General features: G+C 40.1%; 1 protein-coding gene across 7 annotated transcripts in view; it reads left to right on the top strand.

The window, feature by feature from the left end:
- The window catches only part of FSHR (follicle stimulating hormone receptor), a 173800-nt gene extending 160532 nt beyond the window's left edge, over positions 1–13268 (top strand). For all 7 annotated transcript variants that reach the window (XM_072768299.1, XM_072768302.1, XM_072768301.1 and 4 more), the window contains 2 exons: positions 2071–2256; positions 6630–13268. In XM_072768299.1, the coding sequence (XP_072624400.1) occupies positions 2071–2256; positions 6630–7854 (1411 nt within the window). In that variant the 3' untranslated portion in view covers positions 7855–13268. The remainder of the gene's footprint in view (positions 1–2070; positions 2257–6629) is intronic.
- Positions 13269–25390: the final 12122 nt, after the last annotated feature.

The following is a 25390-nucleotide window of genomic DNA, read 5'->3' as shown; positions in this document are numbered from 1 at the left end:
ATTTGATTTGAAACAGATGTAAAGTCAGGCCTAAGAAGACAAAAAACCCAATGTCCAACTGAGGCAGAGGGAGGAATGAAGGACTTCTTCCAATTTCCATCTTGAACAACAGGGGGAAATGGAGGAGTCATTTGCTGACATGGGCAAAACAAAAGGAGGAACATACCTACATAGAAGGTAGTAAATTCAGTTTTAATACCTGACAGTCATCAAAATAGTGGGGTCTGATGGACAACTGATTATCTGGGCCTGGGGTGCAGAAGTAGGATCTGAGCTGGGATATATATTCAGAAACCATCAGCCTATCTCTGGTATCTGAAACCAAGGACGTGGGTAAGATCACCTGAGAAAGTTATATACAGTCAGAAGTGACTTAAGGTTGGAGAAACTCCAATATTTAAAGGAAAGATAGAGGAGAAAGGATAACAAAATACAGGTCAAAGAAGATGTCAGAAAAAATTAAATAGAATGTGATGCCATGAAAAAGTCTCAAGGAAGAATGAATGTTTTACATGTAAACATAACTGAGAAATCGAGAAGCTTAGAATGAAGATAGGACCTTGGTGAGTATTTCTCTAGGGGTTGGGAAGAAATCAGATTGGATTATGAGAAAATAGCTGTCAGTAGCAGGTACTGGTGTAATTATCTTATGTTTAATTGGGAAATGGAGGTGACAAATAGAGAAGCAGTTAGGGGTGAGTTTCACTTGATCTTAGCCAAAAGGCCGAGAAGCGATAGGGGTGGGTTTCATTGGACAACAGGAAGTATTAAGGATTTTTGAGAAAGCAAATGAATGATGCAATGACAACAAGGTTTGGAGAATGTAATTTTCACCAGACTGTGAGAACATATGGCACAGCAAAAATATTTTCATACACCCAAGTTTCATTGCTCTAAGTACCCAATGCTTTGACTTATAGGAAATGCAGACATTAAAAGATTCTCCTTTGCCATGTATATCCAAGTGTCCTGAGATGAGCCCAACCTGGTCATCACTTGCTACCACCACCCCATCAGAAGCACTCCTTCACTAACCTGCTGGCCCCAACAGGTCTAAGCTGGTACCATTTAAAGCTCCTTCCTCCCACTGGCTAGTCTTGGTTGTTTTGGGAGTTACAGCTGCCAATCATGCTGCCAGAAAGTACCCAATGTCACTGGTGCAGTTGCCAGAAAGAATAGGACTTCAGAGCCCTCCAGGGATATGGACCTGATTAAATTGTCCATTTTGGGGGGGCCCTTCATGTAGATCCCCTCTGCTTTGCTCAGGCAGAGACTCCTACAAAGCAAGAATAACTATGTACGAGAGACAGAGAAGTTTACTGAGAATTGCTGCCAGTCATTAAGTGCTGTCCATTGGCCAGGAAGTTTCTTGTGTACTTTTAAATCATTTAGTTGTCCCAACAGCCCTCTGGGGTAGCTACGATTATTACCATTCCTATTTTATGGCTGAGGAAATAGACACGGAGAAATGACAGTACTTTACCAAGGTCACAAATCTAATAGGTAGGGGAGCAGGGTACATACACGGGCTAGTCTGGCTGTCATTACCACCACTCTCTATCACCACTTTGACTTTGTACCGAGGGTGCCTCTACTGCCTACCAGATTCTTCTTCCCCTTATGGTGCTTTTCCTTCTTACTTTTCTAAAATTTGGCCACAGGTTCTACACCAGCTCATCACAAATATTTTTATAGCTGACTTTATGGTGGGGAGGAAATGGCTTTAATCTCTTGAGCCTATGTAAATTAGTGGATACCTATTTCAAGACAGACTATAGAAGGAGAGATGGCTAAAGTTAAGCCCCAGGTCAGGCAGGATGAGAGTATATCCAGGTATCTTGAGAGGCCTGTTATCTACATCCTCCTATGCAAACACAAAGGCCAGGCCTCCAGGAAACCAAATGTCCTCGTAGCTACATATTGATCTGGCTGAGGTATGTTGGATCAACTGGTATCTCCCTCCTCACCCATGTAAGAATATCACTACTGTGTCTGCCATTTTGCCTGCTAATCAAGCAGAAAATTTTAGGTCCATAATAATCAAGTTATATTTACATTTTATACTTCTAGAGACATTTCAAGAACCAGGATCCATTCCCTGCCTAGCTATGGCTTAGAAAATCTCAAGAAGTTCCGGGCCAGGTCAACATACAACTTGAAAAAGCTTCCCAGTCTGGAGAAGTTTGTCGCCCTCATGGAGGCCAGCCTCACCTACCCTAGCCATTGCTGTGCCTTTGCAAACTGGAGACGGCAAATGTGAGTCTTCCTATGTCCATCCCTTGAGCCCCACTTTGGCATTTTGGTGCGCAACTTCTATTTATCTGTGGCATGAAGTGAATCCACTTACAGAGACCTCCCTGATAAAAGCCTGTAGGCATATTCTAAATCGAAACTTCAGTATTGTGAAGGGTTTCCAATTTTCCTGAAATGGGCTCACAGCAGAGGGCTACCCACAATGGTAGATAATCTTCCAAATATTAAATGAGGCAACATGAAAAACACCAAGTATAGTGCCTGACTCATAGCTGATACTTAATGAGTATTTTTCCCTTTTTTCTTATGGATTTATTTTTCAAGTCCCACACTCTGCCACCTATACATGTTCCAGGGACCATACAAGTCAACTTTGGAGGAGAGAAGCATAAATGCCCTACCAGACACTGATGTGCACATACACAATACATCCCAACCCCTCCAAGACTCCTTAATCCATCTTTGGATCTTAGCACCTCACAGGGAGGACTCAGATTGGGACATCTGTTCACTTTGGCTTTCAAGGCTGGTCAAATTTGAAGAAGCCCAGAAAAGAGGGTAATCCAGACAGAGACAAAACCCAGGAGGCAACTGGTAAAAAAGATGATGTAATCAGAGAGGATCTGGAGAGAAAGTGGAGAGGGACTCTTTTGGAGATTGCATATAAATGTTTCAGACATTTAAAGGATCCAAGGCATGTAGAATGCACCGGGTAGGAGGAGTTCTCAAAGCCTGCACCCTCCCCTGAGCTCACTAACACAGTCCATACCACGCACTCACACTCAGATGATGCCTTGCCACACTCTTGTATAGCACCACAGCACTAATAGAGCTTCCCTGTGTCATTTCACTGTATGTTACAGTCTCCTCTATTGAATGACCTTCACACACATTCACCCGCCCATGTAGACTTAGCCCCTGCTCAAAAGCAAGATAAAAACAAAACAAAGAACAGTATATACCTAAAATGTTTTCAAAGTAACTAGAAGCCCACACTCACACCCATTCCAAAGATTTGCAGACAAGGGGCTACTTTTCAGAAATACCATGTATCAGTGAGAATCCAGAATCGGACACTTCTCACACATTAGCTCAAGGGCCCAGGAATTTCTTCCTGATGATTACAAGGTGGAAGGGCTTAGGCTGGGGAGCAAGGTTTGCCTCTTTTATATTCCAGACAAGTTATTCCAGCCAGGGCAAGAAAGATACCAATTTACCAAAGAAAACCCTGGAACTCAATGCCCTTCAGGACCAATCTCCGAGGTTGTCAAGATCATTGTAAGAACTGCATGTTATATGCTGCCTGGCCCAGTGCTAACACACTACAGGAATATGTTACCTACCTGCATTGCTCAGATTCCTCTGGTCTTGCCACCCCCTGGTAACATAGAGGCAGCATCAGAGTTCCTCCTAACCAGAAATTTCCAGGTGTGTCTAACATTGTCCCATGACTTAAAGCCTTCCTTGATTGCCCCCAAACCACCTGGCTCTCATCCTTGCTAGGTCCCTATTGTAATTTACCATCAGGGCCTGTCTGGTACAGCAAAGGAGAGGTCTACCCCTTTCCTAGGAAGAGATGCCAAAACAGAGTAACAAAAATTGCAGTGAGCATTGAGTTTTTATATTTAACAAACTCACAAACACAAAATAGTTATGATATTCGTGAGATAACTACAAGATTTTTTTAACGATGTCACTTCATTATATACCCTAGTAGATGTGGTTTAGTAATGAGATTCAGGTTTAAAGTTGTATGATGCAATTGTTCTTCCAATCCTCATTTGGCAACAATGCCCAAGATGTAAATGTTAGGTCCTTGTGACTGTGAGGTTTTGGTCAACAGCCCTCCTGGACTTTCACCAAATGACCTTATTAACACACCTTATTTGTCCTTGAACCATATAGCTCTTTGTGAGAGTTCTACCCTCAACTTGTAATGTTATTTTGCTCATTTTGTGATGCTAGTTTTATTTAGGCCTTTCCTTCACAACTAGATTTTAAATTGGTGCACTGTGGCATATACATCTAAGTACCCACTCAGGGTCTGGACCCCAACATAAACTCAGTAAGTAACCACTGTCATCTTCTTGGTATTACTCATATTCACTGAATTCTCACTGCCTGGCTCCATGATATTTCCCAACTTTATCTCATATAATTCTCACAAAGGCAATAGTATTTTTATTCCCTTCTCACAGAAGCAAAAAGAGAGGCTCAGAGACAGTAATAACTTGACCAACACCAACCAAACTTAGATCCAAACCTTCTGCTTCATTTTCAAAGCCCAGCCTCTGGGCCATTCTACTACACACATCCTAAGAATCTGTTCATTGGTTTATCTGGGTTCAAGAATTCCCAACTCTTTATGATGCTTATTATTTGCTAAAGTATTGCAGAAGCAAGACTACTGTCCCTCACTTCTATTTTTGTTTCTATCCTTTTCTAAGAGACACACATTGTTTACCTCTTCTATATTCATGTGGTTGGGTCATTTCTGTTTCAGGAAAGGGAAGCATCAATATTTAAAATATGTTAGCAGCAAAAAAAAAAAAAAATATGTTAGCAGCATTATCAACATTAAGAATCTTCACAGAAGCCAACTAAGCCCCAGGAAGTGAAGCGGTCTCTAGATGATTAAGTCAGATCTAGTTTACTGAACGGAATTGTCATCTGTAGGCACCAGATTACTTACTTTCTATTCTTTCAATTGGGCTGCTACTAATCCAATGACAGGGTTCAGGAGTCACAAGTTAGATGAAGGACCACAGTGATTGTCCTGTCCTCTCTGGGCCCATCTCTTTTCTGGTAAGATCTCGGACAAAAACCAAAAGATTTTTCTGGCTTTTTCAATTACATATACACTATTGTTTTGCTCCTTTAATGCAACCTGTGAGTGATATGAGAAGCCCAACCAGTCCCTAAAATGAAAGATGACACATTATCCAGGATTAAATCCTTTCCTGTCTTTGGCATCACCAGGATTAAAAAAGAGAAAGAGAGACCCTTTGGCCAAGAGACAATGACTTCCTGGCAATTCAATTCACTTCCCAGAAGGGAATAAAGAAAGGAAAGCATACTCCCTAATAGCCTTTTCTCATAGAGGTTGATGGGGAAAAGTTTAGTCCGTATATGTCATAACACTTAACCAGGACCCCTCCTTCAGTATCAAATGCAAACTTTACCTCCTCTACTCCCCCAACTACTCTCTCCTTATGGAGGGGGAATTCTTTAAAGGATTTAACACTCATTTCCCTACTTATATGAGATCATGTTAGGGTTTGAGAGAAATAAAAAGTCACTTAACATTGCTGTGGGTTTGGTTCTCAGGAAGGGAGAGTGGGAGAAAGTTTATGTGTTTATGTGAAATTTTTTCCATCCAGAAGAGACTCAGTGTAAAACATCTCTTTTCCTCTAGCCTTTGCTTCAAAACAGAACTATTACCCCCGGTCTTTACAAGCACTAACCATCCATATAGGTAGAATATTTATCATTTGGCTTTTGTTCAAATCCCTTCCAAAAATACCTCTATTCTGTTGACTAGGCCTCTTGTACATTTGAGTTTAAAGGAAAAACCAAGATAGGAAAGTGACCCCAAGAAGACCAAGCTCCCCCAGGGAATGAGTTATAATCTGAGAATGAATTAGACTCTCCCTTGCATTCCTATGTTTGCTCTCTCAGCACTCACTAAGTAATTATTTAATATGCAAAATCCAGATTTACCCTGTAGGCCAACATATACCTGAGGCCTAGTGTGGCTCCTGGCAAGTAAGCTAATAGAGAAGGGGATCCTGAGGAACCTTTTGGGCTAATCAGCAGATCTCCCACCTGTCTGAGTACCAGAGAGCTAAAGAGAGGCCCTGGCTGGGAACTGACCATAGACTCTGCTTCTCTGCTTCTCTGCTTCATGTAGATAAAAGCAGCAAGTAAGTTCTCATTTCAGTTAGAAAACAGTCCAGATCTTCCAGCAAGTGGAGTAGAGAGTAGAGGAATAGCATTATATCCTACTCAGGCATATTAACAGATAGCTGAATAGAAAAGGGAAAGGCAAAGGGTGGAGTAGATATAAGGTCTGTAAATTATTTGCACTTAACAGCAAAGCTTAGCTAGTCCCAGGCGCCTTCCTCCCACATTCAGGTTGTGGCCAGATGGTTTCCCCAGTGGGCCATCCAACTCTAGGAATATATACACATGTCATTCTGTTCATTTACAGTAAGCACCATTAACCCTTGAGCTTAGCCTCAAGGGCAGACAGACTGAGAAGAGAAAAAAAAAATTCAGGAAGAAACCCCATCATTTCTACCCTGGGCAGAAACAGTGATGTATTTGCCATTCCGGACCCAGGATGCTGATTCTGTTCCTTTTTTGTATTTTTCTAGCTCTGAGCTTCATCCGATTTGCAACAAATCTATTTTAAGACGAGAAATTGAGGATATGACTCAGGCTAGGGGTCAGAGAATCTCTTTGGCAGAAGACGAGGAATCCAGTTACGCCAAAGGATTTGACATGATGTACAGTGAATTTGACTATGACTTATGCAATGAAGTGGTTGATGTGACTTGCTCCCCTAAGCCAGATGCATTCAATCCATGTGAAGATATCATGGGGCATGATATTCTCAGAGTCTTGATATGGTTTATTAGCATCCTGGCCATCACAGGGAATATCATTGTGTTGGTGATCCTGATTACCAGCCAATACAAACTCACAGTCCCCCGGTTCCTTATGTGCAACCTGGCCTTTGCCGATCTCTGCATTGGAATCTACCTGCTGCTCATAGCATCAGTTGATATCTACACCAAAAGCCAGTACCACAACTATGCCATTGACTGGCAAACTGGAGCAGGCTGTGATGCTGCTGGCTTTTTCACAGTCTTTGCCAGTGAGCTCTCAGTCTATACTCTGACAGCCATAACACTGGAAAGATGGCACACCATCACCCATGCCATGCAGCTAGAGTGCAAAGTGCAGCTCCGCCACGCTGCTGGGGTCATGCTGCTTGGCTGGATCTTTGCTTTTGCAGTTGCACTCTTTCCCATCTTTGGCATCAGCAGCTACATGAAGGTGAGCATCTGCCTGCCCATGGATATTGACAGCCCCGTGTCACAGCTGTATGTTATGTCCCTCCTTGTGCTCAATGTCCTGGCCTTTGTGGTCATCTGTGGCTGCTATGCTCACATCTACCTCACAGTGAGAAACCCCAACATCGTGTCCTCCTCTAGTGATACCAAGATTGCCAAGCGCATGGCCATGCTCATCTTCACAGACTTCCTCTGCATGGCGCCCATCTCCTTCTTTGCCATCTCTGCCTCCCTCAAGGTGCCCCTCATCACTGTGTCCAAGTCAAAGATCCTCCTGGTCCTGTTCTATCCCATCAATTCCTGTGCCAACCCCTTCCTCTATGCCATCTTCACTAAGAACTTCCGCAGGGATTTCTTCATCTTGCTGAGCAAGTTTGGCTGCTATGAAATCCAAGCTCAGACTTATAGGACAGAAACTTTATCCACTGCCCACAACTCCCATCTGAGAAATGGCCACTGCCCTCCAGCTCCCAGGATTACCAATTATACGCTTGTCCCTCTACGCCATTTAGCCCAGAACTAAAACATTATGTGCAAATGTAGCTCAGTGTTGAATGATAATTGAAGTCTCACCTTTGAAGTATATGCTATGGCATAGCTGACAGAGTACTTCTATATTCATCATCCAATTTAACCTCCCTGGTACACCTAAAAGGCAAATTGCTCAGGAACTATTACTCTATGTGATCAATTAGGAAGCTCAAGTAGTAACAACATTCATAATTAAAATAATACTACATTACCTGTGTTTTATGCTTTATAACGTTCACAGTGCTTTTGTTCAGATCATCTCAACTGATCTCTATATAAGTCCTATTAAATAGGGAAAACAGGGATTGTTCTTGGGAGTTTTATAGACAAACAGACTCAAAGGATTAAGTGACTGATTCCAAATGGCTTGGCTTATAAGAGGCATTAGATGTTCTGGTTTCCAAAGAACTTCCAAGGGAAGCAGCACAATATTCATTCATTCATTTAACAAATATTTACCCAATACCTATGTGGTGGCTTTGTTATGTGTCAACTTGAATAGACTGAACTACATTACCCAGAATTCCCTTATGTGTTTCCCATCAAGGTGGGCCACAGGGAAGATTCCTTGGAAAAGTGATCACGGGAAGCTCTAGCCATTTTGTCACTCTTACACTTTGTTGCTGATCAGTTGACTTAGCTCACTGCTATGAAACAGCTACAGGACCTGCAAGGCTCCACCTTCCCCTGGATCCTCCCCTTCAGGTTCTCTGACTCCTGGGCCAAGTATATGTGTTTCATTCCATGATGAAGAACACTAGTTTCTGCAGAATTCTTTTATGAACAAGGGGGAGAGGCAACAAGATGGCAATGGAGCTCGGTTTGATCTCATGGTGTTCCAGCTCATGCTGTGGCTTCCAGCATGCTTGTCATCTTCCCTTTATCACTGCCTCTTCTGTGGACTCCAGCATCAAATGTAGATATGACATCCTTACAGGGATTTGCGTAACTAATCTCCAAAATTGAATTAGCCAATTCCCTGTAACAGATATTTATCACACACACACATGCATGCATGCATGCCTGCTCTGTTTCTTTAGGTGAACCCTAATTCACAAAAGATAAAGCTACTATATGCCATACATATAGGCTATAATATTAAGAACATAGCAGCTTTAAAATCAGAACTGAGATTTTATCCTAAATCTATGATAAGTCAAGACACCACCTCTCCAGGCTCCATTTCTTTCTCTGTTAACTGGAGTTGGTTGTAATTCCCACCCATTAGGCTTATTGTAAGAATTAGGTAAGAAAATGGATACTAACAGGCTTTTCTCCCTTCAGACCAGTACCTGGACTAGTGTCCAGTTCTCCTGACCCTTGATCTAGAAATCATTCCATTATACCATATTGTTCCTGATAAATAACTATACTTTCCATACCTATTTTCATGAAAGACACCATCTGGATAGCCTAGATCATAAATACTAATCATAAAAATCTTCAAGTACTGTGCCATGACCACTTCACAAAGCTTTGAGTCTCCTGAGTATCCCCTTTCCATGTTAAAGCCAATCCTTTCTCTTATTGCCCTATGGCAAACATTTCATAAGTTGGTCCCAGATACATTAACAAGGAGGTCCTTATAGGGCTAGAAGAAAAAGTAATCATCTCTGCCTATGTACCATTTTGATCTGTTGTGAGCATCAGGTGAAAAATAGAATGATTATCTTTTTAGAAGTAGTCTAGACCTATGGTATTCAGTACAGTACCCCCTGACTACACATGGCTACTGAGCACTGAAAATATGGCTAGCTCGTATTCAGACATGCTAGAAGTACAAAAGGCAACTTGATTTCAAATAGTACCAAAAAATAAAATAACTGATGTATCTTAGTAATTTTTAATACTGACTACCAATTAGAATAATAGTATTTCAGATACATAGAGATAAATGTATTTAAAACTAACTTCATCTATTTCTTTTTGCATTTTTTAAATAGGGCTACTAGAACATTTGAAATTACATACGGGGGTCATGTTTATGGCTCATGTTATACTTCTGCCAGAGGACACTAGTCTAGTACTACATGAAAAGAAAGCATTTTCCTCCCTGGTCCGCATACCAGTTTGCCACACTATTAGGCTGTCCCAGCTCCATCTGCAGTTATATTTCTTCCTTGTTTTTGTCCAAAGGGAATAGGTTTCTGAATTTGGATTCATAAGCAAGTAGAAGCTAAATTTAAACTTAGATACAATATTAATTATTTCACAACATAGCTGTGGATGACACACTGGTTTAACAGTGGTTCTGAAAGGCAAGAATATGTTTAGAGAAAAATACACAACAAGAGAAGCTCATAAGACTTTTGTTCCATCACTCTATCACTACAACACTTCCTGGTAAGAAATAAGATTTTTCTCAAAAAAGCAAACATATTTATAGGGTGCTAAATTTAGTGCTTTAAACTCTTAAGTCTTAAGGGGAAAAACCCTATATTTCCTGTATTTGAATAAAAACAGTTGGAGTCCAGTGGAGTCCAGTGTCTCAATCACTCTTTTCCCATTTAAAAAAAATGATTATATAGGTAACACCTCTAGATTGTGCTTCCTGGAGTAATGCTTCAGTCCCAGAGTACTAATTCAGATTTTAAACACACACATACACACACACACACACACACACACACCAAAAGAAATTAAAATGTTATCCCAGGTTGTTTTTATAAAACTTTTATTTCAAACCTCTAACACCACAGAGGACCTGTATCTCCCAACGATTTTTCAATTCCCATAATTCCAGAGGTGATATTCAAAATATTATTAACTGTCAGAGCTCAGGTACTGATCTCTCAGAATGAACACTGACTGCCAATAACTCATTTGGCCATCCTTGTGTAAACTGGGTGACTGGCAGCCCTGCCTAAGTTTCTCTCCCACGCTCTGACCTCAACCTGAACCTGTTCCCATGGCTCTCTCAAACTTTTACCTACCACAAATTCCTTCAGTCCCATCCTGGCTCACCCCTCATATTACCTTCCCCTCCATCTTCACTCCAGATTCTCTTTCACTGCCTAAGGTGCAGTCAGACAATGTACACTCCTCCTCAGAGGGATCAGTATAGAGGCTGAATGAGTACATCCAGAAGCTTTTAGTAAGGAGAATGAAGTGATGAACGAGGCACACAGATTAATACAATTTTTAACTTGCTATATACAGAAACAGTACTGGTGGGGGAGGGAGGGCATGGCACACAAAATTGTATTTTACTACAGAGCTCAGTGTGTGTTAAACATGGAGAACCTTTCAGACCTTTTTTTCTGGAAGGGATGCATGGAAGGAGTAATCAAACAAGAAGAAAGGCTCTTCTGTACTTGCATCACCAATACGCTGTAGATCTTATCAGAATGGACACTCTGCCTTTAGTCATCCAGCATGATATACCATTCATTAGAAAATCAGAAAAAGATTACTGAAACCAATTTTTTTACTCTAGTGTGATGGCCATAGGCTTTGGATTCACTAAGTATTTTATTAGAAAAGTTTATAAAGACAATCAAGGAATGAACTCTCAGCTTCTGGATAGTAAAGGGCATTGGAGAAAGCCACGTAAATAGAATGCTTTGTCTGTTTAATATGTGAAATTAAAGAAACTAAAAGTTAGCATAAAATAAAAGCCCAACCACGAGGTTGTGCTTGCTAGTTCCCATCTAAATGGTTTTAGCTTAGGTAGCAGAAATTCCAACTAAAAATAGCTTAAACAATAAAGCCAATTACATAAGATGCTCCAGACTTGGATGGGCAGCTCGGTGGTCTCAAGGATCCAGGATCTTTCCATGTTTTTCTCTGCCATCCTTGCAGTGTTCAATCATGATTCTCCCTTGGTAGCAAAACTGTAGCAACTGTAGTAACACCAGATGCCATATGCAGACCAAATGCAAACTGTAGCAACTCCAGATGCCATATGCATTTAGACCAAATCTAGAAATGAAGATAGGTCTTTCCCTCTCTTTGTCTCTCTTTTCAAAGAGATGAAAATTTCTTCCAAAAGACCTTTAGCAAACATCTCTTCCTACCTGTTATTCCAGATTACCATCCTGGAAGCAAAAGAGATAGCAAAATGAAATCTGCCACCTTTAGCCTCTGTAGTGCAAGTACAGCCCTGCCAGCTAAAGTGGAAGGGGAAGCTTCAGTGGAAAGAATGATGGGTAGGCAATCTCATCCCACCACCTGATTTAACCCAAACCCTTGCCTATGAGATGAAGCCAGGGAGCTAAGGTCAGGAAGCACAGAACACCTTCACATCTCCTATATTATGTTCTCATCCCTCACTCCTCTCTCCCTCTACCCATAGTCCATAGTCAAGCTCCTCCTACCCATGTTAGTCTGTCTTCTCTGGAACAAACTCTAGAAGTTGCTTAGATCTGAAGGAAGCCACTGGAATCAAACATTATCTAAGAAATATTCATTCAAGGCAAGATATGTTAAATGAAAGGGACAAAGAGAAGAAAAAAAGAAGTACAAGGACAGGAAGAGGGATGACATGAGGAGAGAGAAAGCCAAGACAAATTAAATAAAGGGGCAATGTGGAAGGGGGCCAGGCTCAGGTCGTATCTTTTTAGGGTAGAACTTTCCCATCTCAGTCTTTAAACCCTCTCAACTTGCTGCAAAGAGTTCAACTGAAAACAATGTGCTCAGACTTAGATCCCAGTAAAAAGGCCCATTGGTCATTATGTCATGTTCTGGACTTCCCAGGATTCTGCATACCATGATCTAGAGCCCCAGGACCTAGTTTAAAGGATGAGCAATAAGAAAATATTTCTGAAGGTCTTCAAGGCTCCTCATTTCAGACATCAGAAAACGTAAGGAAAACTCACTCCTTTTCATGACCCAAAGTCTTCCTAACATTCTATTCTCTCCAATAGTATTATCTGCAGCCCTGGGATCTCCTTGCATACATAAGTCTCAAAAAATGTACTAAATCCCAAAATTGTAAGAGCACTCTATTTGTACACTCTTGCTTCCTTTTCTTAACAGAGAATCCCTTGAATCTTGAAACACTCCTTATAAACAAACACAAAAGAAGAAGAATGTAAAGCAATTTTATTTTTAGTGATCCTACATAAGCTACAAAGAGCATGTTGGCTCTGCCTTTAGTGAAATTTCAGGCAATTTTCCCCTCACATGTCATTAGCCAGGGTCATTTAAACTTCCCAGATATTAATGAGTTACTTGAAGATAAAGTTTGGGTAGACAAGGTTTTAAGTTGTTTCATTCAGTTTCATTCACAGAAGCCATACCACAGGGTTCCTGTCACAAACAAACAAACAAAAAAATCTATCTCCCAAATGACTAAATGTTCCTGATTTCCAGGGAGGGGGAGAAAGGGGGAGAAGAAAACTTGAAAAATACCTTTAAGAGTACACTGCCTTAAAAAAAAAAAAAAAAAAAGAGTACACTGCCTTAGGCACCTAGATGGCTTAGTCAGTTGAGCATCTGACTCTTGATTTCAGCTCAGGTCATGATCTCAGATTCATATGGGATGGCACCTTGAGTTGGGCTCTGTGCTAAAAAAAAAAAAAAAGGAATCTGCTTCTCTCCCTCTCCCTCCACTCCTCCCCACCACCACCCACCCTGCTCTCACATGTGCTCATGCTCTCTAATAAAGAAATCTTAAAAATATATATATACTGCCTCTGTCTATAAAGTGATGGGAGTACTTTTATAAGACACATCCCTTCAGAAGTCCCAACAAAATTCTCCTCTCCATTTGTTCCAAGTAGAGTATGGGCTGCTTCCAGCCCAAGCTCCCAAATACCAAAAGGGAAGGTATTGTTTCCTCAGGAAATGGCCCAGGAAAACTTCTATCCACCTTAAGCTGATGGAGCATTGGCTGGTGTGGTAAGCCCAGGTATTCCTAGGATATCTGGAGGTCATAAGGCAGCTTTAGTCCTCTATGTATTTCTATAAACAGGTTAGGTCAAAATTCAAGAGTGAAATTACTTGTGGGAGAGAGTAATCAAAAGCTATAATGGTTAGCATTTGCAGTTATGTAAATATTTGGTATAAGGATAAATTATTTCACTTGTGGCTACTTCTGGAAATTAAAAAAAAAAACTAACTTTGAAGATGCCCACAAGTTCTATTTCCATCCATCCATCCATTAAGTAAAGACTTATTAAGTGCCTACTGTAAGTCAAGTACCATGCCAATCACTGAAAACACAGTGGTAAATAATAAAAAATTCTGCCCTTGTTAAGTTTACATTCTAGCAGAGGTAAGAGGACATACAAGCTAAATAATACATATTGAATCCTAGACAGTGACGAGTGCTAATGACAAAACACAAATCAAGGAAGCAGGGTAGGGTATAAAATGTCAGAAGGTAATTTAAAGGCCTCCCTGAAAAAGTGACTTTTGAGTAAAGACAGGAAAGAGGTAGAAAATGAGATATGCAGGTATCAAGGGAAGGGTGTTCCAGAGGGAGCAGCAAGTGCAAAAGGTTAGGGTGAGCATGCTGTGTTCCAGAAATAGAAGGTCAGTGTGCCTGCAACAGAGAAAAGAGGGTGGGAGAATGTAGTAAGGGACAAAGACAAGAAGTAGAGGGAGCCAGATTATTCTGTCTTCTTTACTTCTGAAAAGGTCAAGCCAGAGTGAGAGGAAAAAATATCTGAAAGATTGTAGTATTAACTGAGCTGATGTAAATAAATTGCCTATCCTAGTACTGAATACTAGAAAATCTTGAATTCCAGGCACTTTTCATTTCCTCTAACAATGGGCTCCACCTCATCCTCCTGGCTCCCCCAGCCCCCCTTCACCTGTTCTACCATCATCTCTCCACCCTCCCAATAGCAAAGCTGCTCTCCGGTAGAGCTGTCACTTTGAGAAGGATATGATAAATGGTTCACACCACAGTGATAATAATTTCTTAAAGTTCAGTGGGCTTCACATGTTCTAGAAGACTTTGACTTGCAATGGCTCATTGGATCCTCAAAATATTCCTGTAAAGTAGGAAGGGTTCTCTTGTTGTAAAGAAAGAAATTGCCATTCAGAGGTTAAGTGGTCTATGTGGGGTCACCCAGGTAACAGAGGCAGAGTGAAACTAGAATTCAAGTCCCAGACATCCCCTTCCCAGAGTTACATAAAAGGAAAGATATTGCAAACACCAGTCTTAGCATGAATAAAGGGCAGCAGCCTTTACCAGAAACCTCTAACAGTATGACTGGACCAGCAGCTGAGCAGCTAGTGCATTTTCATAAGCTGGTGATCATTGGTCATGGTGAAGCCTTGATGGTATAAATTTAATCAAATAAACGGGAAAAATGGAATCACAAAGCAAAGCCCAGCACTCAGGTGAGTAGGAATTTTACTAATTCCCCGTAACATCATTTTTCCTCTTGGTCCTAAGCACATGGTCACCCTGACAGGAATGCAGCTAAGCTCAGCAAAAACCAGGGAAGATAAAGTCCGTGAAGTATACTGTAACCCAAAACAGCCCTAACTCATGGGCCATATTTGAGCATGAGCCAAGGTGGTTAACACATTTCAAAACTCAATGGTATTTCCTCAAGAAAGAAATAACCTTTAATTTATGTGTATTTTTGTTTATCCATAGAAGAGTCAACTTTTTTGAAGAATAAAACCATTGCATGGCCTGGGCCCCTTTCCCTGCTAGAATCAGTCATTTCACAAATGAAGCAACATTAGGGTAGAAGTGCCCATAGATCTAGATCTGGGCAGCTACATCCCTGCCCTGATACCACAGTGGGAGGTCCTATTCTGACCCTCCGGTAGCCATGTCGCAGAGCCCTGATAAGGAGTCTCAGAGTCCATAGGCCCAGGGGACATGACCAGCCAAGCCTGCACTAAACGTGCTGATACTTGGGGCTATAAAACCTCCTGCCCAAATAATCAGGATCTGCCTTGTCCTTCCCATGGTAAACTTCACCCCCAGTGTGCATATAACAAAGCCTGAAGATTGCTGTTTGCAGGGTGTTGATGTGCTGTGACGAGAAGGATACTGAAGAACGATGGTTGACTCTCTTCTTAGTCACTACTACCTACTTGTTACGTCCTAACTAGATTTGGCCTTACTTGGGGGCTATCACAGTGGGGAGCAACTGTTGGATTGAAAAGACCTAAAAATCATCCTGGTCCTACACAGGTGGCAGGCAAGTATTATCATCTTTTCTTGGGACACATTCACACTGACCCTGTTATCTGCCCTTCAACTGACCTCCACCATGTTTATCATAAACCCTTGGCACCTGTCTCCATTTCTTTCCTCAATCCTGCACCTTCCCGGGGACTTCTGCATCCTCATGGATCCCCCACAGCTGGACTGCAGCTTCACAATGCTTTGACTTACTCATTCCCAGTGCTTTACACTTTCATGTACTTTGTCAACGTACAGCCATAATCCTTAAAATTTCCAAGACTGCCCCCATCCCTCTGAAGTCTTCCCCTTCAGAAAACTGTGCCCTGACTCCCTATTTTACAGCCTTTCTCAAACCTTTCCTTCTGGAAGATGCCTTGTCTTTCAGGTCTGTCATGTCTTGCATGTGCTATGCTCTCTGCCTTAAAGGCTGTCCCACCATTTGCCTGTCTGATGTGCCTACTCCATCTAAGAAAAAGGCAGTTCAAACATGGCTCTTTTATTCAACATAAATTGACTTAGCACCTGCTAGGGAGCAGGCATTGTGATAAGCAGCAGGATTACAAAAATATGTAGGTGAGTCATCTTTTTCTTATAGATACTGGTTCAGAAAACTGACAAGGGAACATACAATTACATCCATGCAGGAGTTTGTCACCACTAGACATGCCTTACAAGAAATGCTAAAGGGCATTCTTCAACTGGTAATAAGAAGATGCTTATTAACATTGTAAAAATCTATGACTGTATGTGTAAAACTCACTGGTAATGGCAAATACAGAGAGTCAGGTTGTCTAATAGAATGGTGATTCATAATTCACTTAACAATTAGGTTAGAAGTTAAACAAATGTATTAAACTATTTTTTTAAGATTTTATTTATTCATGAGAGACACAGATTGAGAGAGAGAGAGAGAGAGGCAGAGACACAGGCGGAGGGTGAAGGATACAATATTCCTGATAAATACAGATGTAAAAATTATCAGCAAAATTCTAGAAAACTCCATTCAATTGTATATTGAAAGGATTATACAACATGATCAAGTGAGATTCATCCCCAGGATGCAAGAATGGTTCAACATGATCAACAATGTGATACACCCTATTAATAGATTGAAAATTAAAGCTCATATTCATCTCAACAGATGCAATATATATATATATATATTTGTCAAAATTGAACGTTTATTCATGATAAAAACACATTAACAAATTGGATATAGAAGAAATGTACCTCAACATAATGAAGACTATGCAGGAGAACCCCACAGGTAACCTCATACCCATAGGTAAAAGTTGAAAGCTTTTCCTGTAAGATCAAGAAAAAGATAAGTGCACCCACTCTTACCACTTCTGTTAAGCATACTAGTGGATGCCTTAGTCACAGAAATCAGATAAGAAAAATAAAGGATTCAGAACTGGAAAAGAAGTTGGCTATTTGCATATGACATGATTTTACAGAAAATCCTAAAGACTTCACCAAAAAAGATTTAATCAATGAATTCAGTGAAGCTGCAGAATAGAAAAATCAACATACAAAAGTCAGTTGTATTTCTATATACTAACAAATTTTCCCAGAAAGAAAGAAAGAAAACAATCCCATTTACAATAGTGTCCAAAACAACTAAATACTCAGGAACAAATTTAACCAAGATGGTAAAAGATCTACTGACAACTTTAAAACACTGATGAAAAATTTAAAAAGACGCAAGTGGAATGATATTCCACAGTCATGGATTAGAAATTTTATGTTTTTAAAATGTCCCTACTACCCAAAGCCATCTATAGATTCAGTGCAGTCTTTATCAAGATTCCAATGGCATTTTTTAATAGAAATAGAAAAAATAATCCTAACATTTGTATGTAATCACCAAAAAACCTGAATAGCCAAAGCAACTGTGAAAAAGAACAAAGCTGGAGGCATCAAACTTTCTGATTTCAAAATGTAGTACAAAGCTATAGTAATCAAAACAGTGGCACTGGCAAAACAAAACTTACACATAAATCAAAGGGGGAGAATAAAGAGCTCAGAAAAAAAAAACTAATGCACATATGGTCAACTAATATTTACCAGGAAATCATGAATAACTCTGTTTAGTAGTCTCTTAAATAAATGGTACAGGAAAAATTAGATATTTGTGTATGAAAGACAGAAACTAGACCCCTATTTTATACCACTCACAAAAATTAAAACAAACAGACTTGAATATGAGACTTAAAACCATAAAACTCATAGAACAGAGAAAGACATCTTTGATATTGGTCTTGGCAATTTTTGGCTATGCCACCAAAAGCATAAGAAATAAAAGCAAAAACAAACACGTAGAACTATAGAGCTAAAGCCTTCTCCACAGAAAAAAATAATGATCAACAAAATAAAAGGGCAACCTACTGAATGAGAGAAAATATTTGCAAACCACATATCCAACAAGCGGTTAATATCCAAACGATATAAAGAACTCATACAACTCCATCAAAACAAGTAATCCAGTTAAAAATGGGCAAAAGAGCTAAATGAACATTTTTCCAAAAGAAGACATTCAAATGGCTAATAGGTACATGAAAAGGTGTTCAACATCACTTATCATCAGGGAAATGTAAATCAAAACCACAATGAAATTTTACTTCACACCTATCAGAATGCCTGTTCTCAGAGGAGGGGGGGCAGGAAGGAAGGAAAGGGAAGGGGGAAAGGAAGAAGGAAAGGGAAGGGGGAAAGGAGGAAGGAAAGGGAAGAGGGAAGGGAGGAAGGAAAGGTAAGGGGGGAGGGTGAAGAGAATGGGGAGGCAAAGGGAAGGGGGAGTAGGGGAAGGGAAGGGGGGAAATCAGGGGAGGAAGGGAAGGGGGAAAGGGAAGGGGGGAGGAAATGGAGGGGAAGAGAGGAAGGAAGGAAGGAAAGAAGTGCTGGAGAAGATGTGAAGAAAGGGAACCCCTGTGCACTGTTGATGGGACTCTAAATTGTACAGCCACTATGGAAAACAGAATTCTATCCAGCAATTAAAAATAGAATGCCATATGATCCAGCAATCCCACTTCTAGATATATATCCAAAGAAAATAAAAGAGAAATATGCACCCTGTTATTCATTGCAGCATTTATAATAGTCAAGACTTGGAAACAACTTCAGTGTGTACCGATGAACGGATAAGGAAATTTGATACAAACCCACAGAGATTATTCAGCCACAAAAAAAAAAAAAAAGGAAAGAAAGAAAGAAAGAAAGAAAGAAAGAGGCAATCCTGTCATTTGTGACAACATGGATGAACCTTAAAGGTATTTTGCTGAGTGAAATCAGACAGAAAGACAAATACTGTCTGATCTCACTTATATAAGAGACCTAGAAGAGCCAAACCCATAGAAACAGAATAGATTGGCTGGCTGACAGAGGCAGGGAGTGAGAGTTGGAAGAAAAGAGTGAAGCTGGTCAAAAAAGGTACAAACTTCTAGTTTTAAGAAAAATAAGTTTTCTGGATATAATCCAGAATCACATCCCTACTAGTATCCTGCAATACCTAAAATCTTTACCGTCAAATGTATTACGATGGAAAGAGCAAGGAACAACATGCCCAAAGACCTATTTCGAGGGTTGAACTTTTCACTACTTTCTGTGACCTTCAGAAAACCACTTAATGTCTAGGATTCTCAATTTCTGCAATTGTGAAATAGGGGCAGGGTCCTAATTCTGGAAAGGATATAGGTGTTGGAATGTGTGGGGGGGAAAATGTCAAGAACTACTCAAACACCACAAATATTAGTTTAATTGATATACAGAGATACTTGGGAAAGGGGTCTAACTCAGCATGATTTAATTAGCTGATCTCCTGTTACTCCTTATTGTTTTTCTCTTAGAGAATGGGCACACAAGGGTTTATACAGTAGAGGAAGAACAGTCACTGTGCTGAGGACAGGGGGCGGGTCCATGTGAAAAGCTTACCCAGGTAGGTAGGTGGGCAACATTAGAGCTTTGCAGACAGTGAGTTAGCCAAATTCAGACACCCTTAAGGAAAAGAAACAAACAAAGATGTGTTGCAGAACAATCCAATCCATGTCACGTGACTCAAATTTCTCTAGTGCCAGGGCTACAACTCAGAACCAAGCTCCAGTATGGGCCCTGGTGTGAATGTCAGGCACAGAAAATTAATCAGGAAGGTGTGATTATTAACAGAAATCAGTACTTGGTAAAACTCAGCTGTAACGTCAAAATGCAAACTCTATTTTCTGCCAACATTGTTCAAGTGTGAGGGCAAAGTCGACTTTCCAGAATACCATGACTGTGAGAGTTGACAATCCCAGACCTGTGAAGAGAAGGTCATATGGCAATGGGAGGGTACTAAAAAGGATGGTAGTCACAGAAACAGAAGTCAATGTAATCAACTATTAACTCTTTTAAAAACAACTGTTTCTTAATTGCTTAAAAATCAATAGCAAGACAGTCAAACTGCACAGAGTATTAAGTCATTGTGTCTTGTATAAAAGAGAAACTTCAGATGGAGAAAAAAAAATTAGTTAAGAATCATTGAAATGCAACAAAAAAATGGAAATATAACTTTAAACTTATAAAAGCTAAGACATTAAGCTATTTACATAAAACATAGAAAATTATCTTTATGATGCTAGAATCAGCTAAGACTTTGTAGTCAGGACCCTAAAGCACAAATCATTAAAAAAAAATTGGTAGGTTGGATTTGATTGAAATGAAATATTTCTGCTCAAATACTTAAGAAAATTAAAAGGCAAATCAAAGGCTGGGGGAAAATATTCTCAATACATACAACTGACAGAGGATTCATATCCAAAATACATAAAGATCTCCTAGAAAAGAAAAAGATAAACAGTCCAACAAAGAAAGGAAGTACAAACACATCTACCGTATGTCCCAGAAATTTCATTTCTAGGTATTTACACAAAAGAAATGTAAAATACATCAGAAAAAGAAATGAACATAGCAGTCCTATTTATAAAAAACAAAAAAATGTTTCCAAACCCCTATTTCCATCAAAAGGTATACATTTCAACAACAGAATATGACTCAGCCATAAATATAAATAAACTACTACTATCACACATTGAAAAACCTCAAAAACATTACGTGAGGTGAATGAAGCCAGACACAAAAGAGTAAATACAATTTTATTTATATAACGTTCAAGAACAGGCAAAACTACTGTGTGGTGGCAGAAGTCCCAAAGCGCTGGTCTCAGGGTAGAGTGTTGTTTGCAAAGGGGAACTTTCTACGGTGATGCAGATAGTTTGTTTTGTGTGGTGGTTACACAAACATAAGCAATTATCAAACCCAACCAAACAGCATACAAGATTTGCATTTTAGTTCATGTAAATTAAATTATCTCAGTTTTTTGACAGTCTACCAAAGAATTCTGATTATGTTCCTTTGGCAACCATGAGAAAATACAATAGAGGGGAAGAAACCCTCACAATAGCAACCAAACCTACAAACTACTTAAGAGCAAGGCTTTCACAAAGATTATAGAACTTATTTAGAGTAGACCTAACGCAAGATAAAATGTTCTCCGATGAGACCTTTCACTTTATAAAGATATCATTCAATCCCCTTTCCAATCAATGTATGTAAACTGAATGCAATTCCAATGAAACTCCCAAACCTGAATCACTGGTAGGGATTCGTGGAACTTTAGAACTCATTTGGCTCTATTAACTGAAGATGCACAGATTCTAAAACTCAGAATTTCTACTTCTAGGAATTTGTTCCAAGGAAAAGTCATCTTCTTTGTGGCTGGAGAACTGGTCTGCATGAGGTTGATTCTTTGAGATTTTTTTAAAGATATTATTTATTCATTCATGAGAGACAGAGAGAGAAAGAGAGGCAGAGACACAGGCAGAGGGAGAAGCAGGCTCCATGCAGGGAGCCTGATATGGGACTCCATCCCCGGATGTGAGCCAAAGGCAGACGCCCAACCACTGAGCCACCCAGGCATCCCATGATTCTTTGGGATTTAATGGTGAATCCATTGTGGCCTAATTTCATAGTCATTTATTTTATTTTTTTTTTTTTACCCAAAATGATGTGTATGCTGTATTTGTCCCCATTACTTACTTACCTTTCTTCCTGGGTTTAATTACTTCCTCCCAGAGTCATTTCACTTCTAGCCAGAATACATCTTTGAGAAGTTCTTTCACAGTGAAATCTTGGTAGCAATTACAAGGAGACAGACATATATGCCCCCAAGTATCTGTATGTCAATCTCACATTTAAATAATTTTGCTCCTTATATAGTTTTACTGTCTTTTCTTTGACACTTTGAAGATATTAATTTACTACTTCCCCTAACTAGCATAGCTGTTGATTATACACATAGGATTCTATACAATATATAGGTATGATCCTATAAAGTGTGACTATCATTTGATTTTCTCATACCTGTCGGGTGGTAGGCTTTTTTATCTTTGAAGGCTTTTAGAATTTTCTCTTTTTCATATCCTTTACTGCCACTGTGAAATCTCTGTCTGAGGTCATCTCTCCTGTTCAACACTCTATGTGCCTCCCATTCAAGCGTCTTTTCCCTACTTCTGTGATTCCGTTGAGGGGAATTTTTACATCAATCCTCCAGATCTCTCAACCTGCCATCTGTCCATCCATTTCCTGTGCTTTCTGGTGAAATTCCTTATTCTAGTCCTTCTGTGTTTCTAGGTCCTTTGGCTGTATCCATTTATCATACGCAGTCGATCCACTGAGTGCTTTATTTCAGCAATTATATTTACGTACTCAATATTTCCAATTGGTTCCTATTCATATTTGCTTCTCCTTGCTTTATTTTTTCAATATCCTACTATATTTATTATTATTATTCATTCTATTTCCTCTGGTTTAGCTCATTTCATTAAACTTCTCTCATAGAACTTTTTCACATATGTCTGACTATTTTTCCTTTTAAGCTCATCCTTTATTTCCTGAAGACTACCAACTGCTTTTGCAAAGAATATCTAGCTATAAAAACTTAGGCTTGGGCAGCCCCGGTGGCTCAGCGGTTTAGTGCCTGCCTTTGGCCCAGAGCATGATCCTGGAGACCCGGGATCGAATCCCACGTCAGTCTCCCTGCATGGAGCCTGTTTCTCCTTCTGCCTGTGTCTCTGCCTCTCCCTCTATGTCTCTCATGAATAAATTAATAAAATCTTAAAAAAAAAACTTAGGCTTTGCTTATTCTCCAAATAAATGAAAGGACAGGACGGTGGTCTTCAAGGTAGAGAGTCCCAAAAGTTGCCCTCTAAATTCAACCATTCCCTGATCCTCACCACCACCAGGCATTCCCTTGACCTCTAGGGAACATCTCATTACTTTATCTCCAGGCATGTTCTCCTAAGCACAGATATCTTTTGGTATAAGTACTTAGCCCACTGGACAGAAGAAAGCAAGATGTGGAAATGTTCAGGGAGCATATAGGTGTTGTAGCTACTGGCTTCTCACTTTGGCTCTGGAGCTGCCTTCACACCATCCTGCCATGTCTGGTACTGTTGCTTCCCTGCCCTCAAAGCCAGGCAATGGATCACCAGAGTAACATGGGGAAGAAAAAGGACACACTAGAAATCTCACTGCTGGCCAATCTTTTGAATGTCATGTCGCTGCGCTTCCTCTTCAGTTTGTCATTTCCCCTACGTTGGCAGCCAAACACATTCATCTTCCCTGGTGTGTGTGTGGCGGGGGAAGGGGGGTATTCCTTAGTTTTTCTGTCAGTTCATGAAAATAGTTCAGATCCACCAATCTTTTTTCCTATGACATCTCCATAGTTGGGTTCAGAAAAGAAAGCCAACATCATACAAAGACTGAGCCATATGGGACTCCAGGTATATTAAGGCCATATAATAAGAACTTTGTCAGGAGCAATTATTTTAAATACACTCTAAGACAAAGGTATCAATAACTGCGTGCAGAGCCAGATTACCTGCCAGCTCGTAGCTCAGGCTACACAGCTTTCTTGACATCTTCCAACCAAAAAAGAGAATTTCAGAACCCATTTAATTTAATCAGAGTTCACCAGGGTCACTAGAGATCAAGAATTGCACAAAAGCAGTAACTCCTGAAAGGACTCAGTGGCAGAGGCATATGCCTCAGGACATAGTCCCCTCCTTCATCTGATCCACCTTTTAAGTTACCTTTTCAATCTTCCTAAGCTCTCTATCAGTTACTTTCTCTCCCTTACATCAAACCCTAGTCTACTCTAATTTTATGTATTCTGTTCCAATAAAAAGATGTAGACAATGGCTGGAATTAAGAGTCTTTCATAGGTTCTCGTATCAGAAAGGCTACAGTCCAGTTTCTTCAATGACTTTTTGGTGAACACTAATTACTCTGCACTGAAGAAGACATTATAGAAATTCCGGGTAACAGAGGACAGAATAAAGCTCCTTTTCTCTGCCAAAGGCAACTTAGCATTTGCAGGTATCCTATGGAAAATGGAAAAGCAGCCTCGACTTGAGCCTTCTGGAAATTTGCCCTACTAGAGACTTGATTTTCTCCTAATGAAATAGTATCAGCTTAAAAGCCTAATCATTTCTGGATAAACAGCCAAAGTAGTTCTCCTACAAAGCCCTCTGAGTAAGGGTAAAATAAAAATCCTATCATTTTAATAATGAGGAGATTGAAAATACCTCTTTAACATATCAAACATCACAAGACTCACAAATCCCTCAAATGTAAAACAGGGACACAAGTCCACCACCATAGGTTGTTGTGATGATTCAAAAGAACTAAGGCTGTCCTGAGCAATCAATAATAATAGGCAGAAATTTTGAACATCTCCTATTTCTCCTCCTCTCTATGGCTCTAGACCTAAGTAGACCCACCTGCAGTCACACGCATATACCACAAAGCCATTGTAGAACATGTCCCCTCTCAGCCTTTACCTCTGTCCTCTTTTCTGTCCCGTGGCAAAAAAAAAAAAAATCATACCCAGGGTTTTCACAATGAGAAAAAAAATCTGCTAAGACTCCACCTACCTGACCAAAAATTAAGTTAAGAATTGAAAAAAATATATAGTGACCAAGATTCGTTAGCCCCTTCTTTCTTCTCTTTTCCAAGGGACACTAAACCTCAACCTCTGTTTCTCTTCACTGATAAAACAGGGAAAGATCTTGGAGAAAACTGAATCCACCTCTGACAACTTAGGTATTAGCATCTCCCGTTTTATAGGTGAAGCAACAGAGTCTCCTAGAAGTGACTTGTCAAATAACCACCATCAAGGGTCTAACAGGTGAACTAGAATGCAGGCTGTGTACTTCCCAAAACTTCTCCCCATTCCCCCACATTGCCCGTTGTCAACCAGATGCTTAAGTATTATCGATTCATCGCCATCTGTGCAGAACTGGGAGGACACTGGAATTCCTCAACTTTTATTACTTCAAAGCTCATTGGCCACGTCATTTCACGTCACAAAAGCTTCTCAATTTCATTGTGGTGGGTT

The sequence above is a fragment of the Canis lupus genome, chromosome 11 (genome assembly GCF_048164855.1).
Source record: "Canis lupus baileyi chromosome 11, mCanLup2.hap1, whole genome shotgun sequence".
NCBI classification, from domain to species: Eukaryota; Metazoa; Chordata; class Mammalia; order Carnivora; family Canidae; genus Canis; species Canis lupus.
Note: the sequence above shows the minus strand (reverse complement) of the source record. Positions and strands in the feature narration are given on the sequence as shown.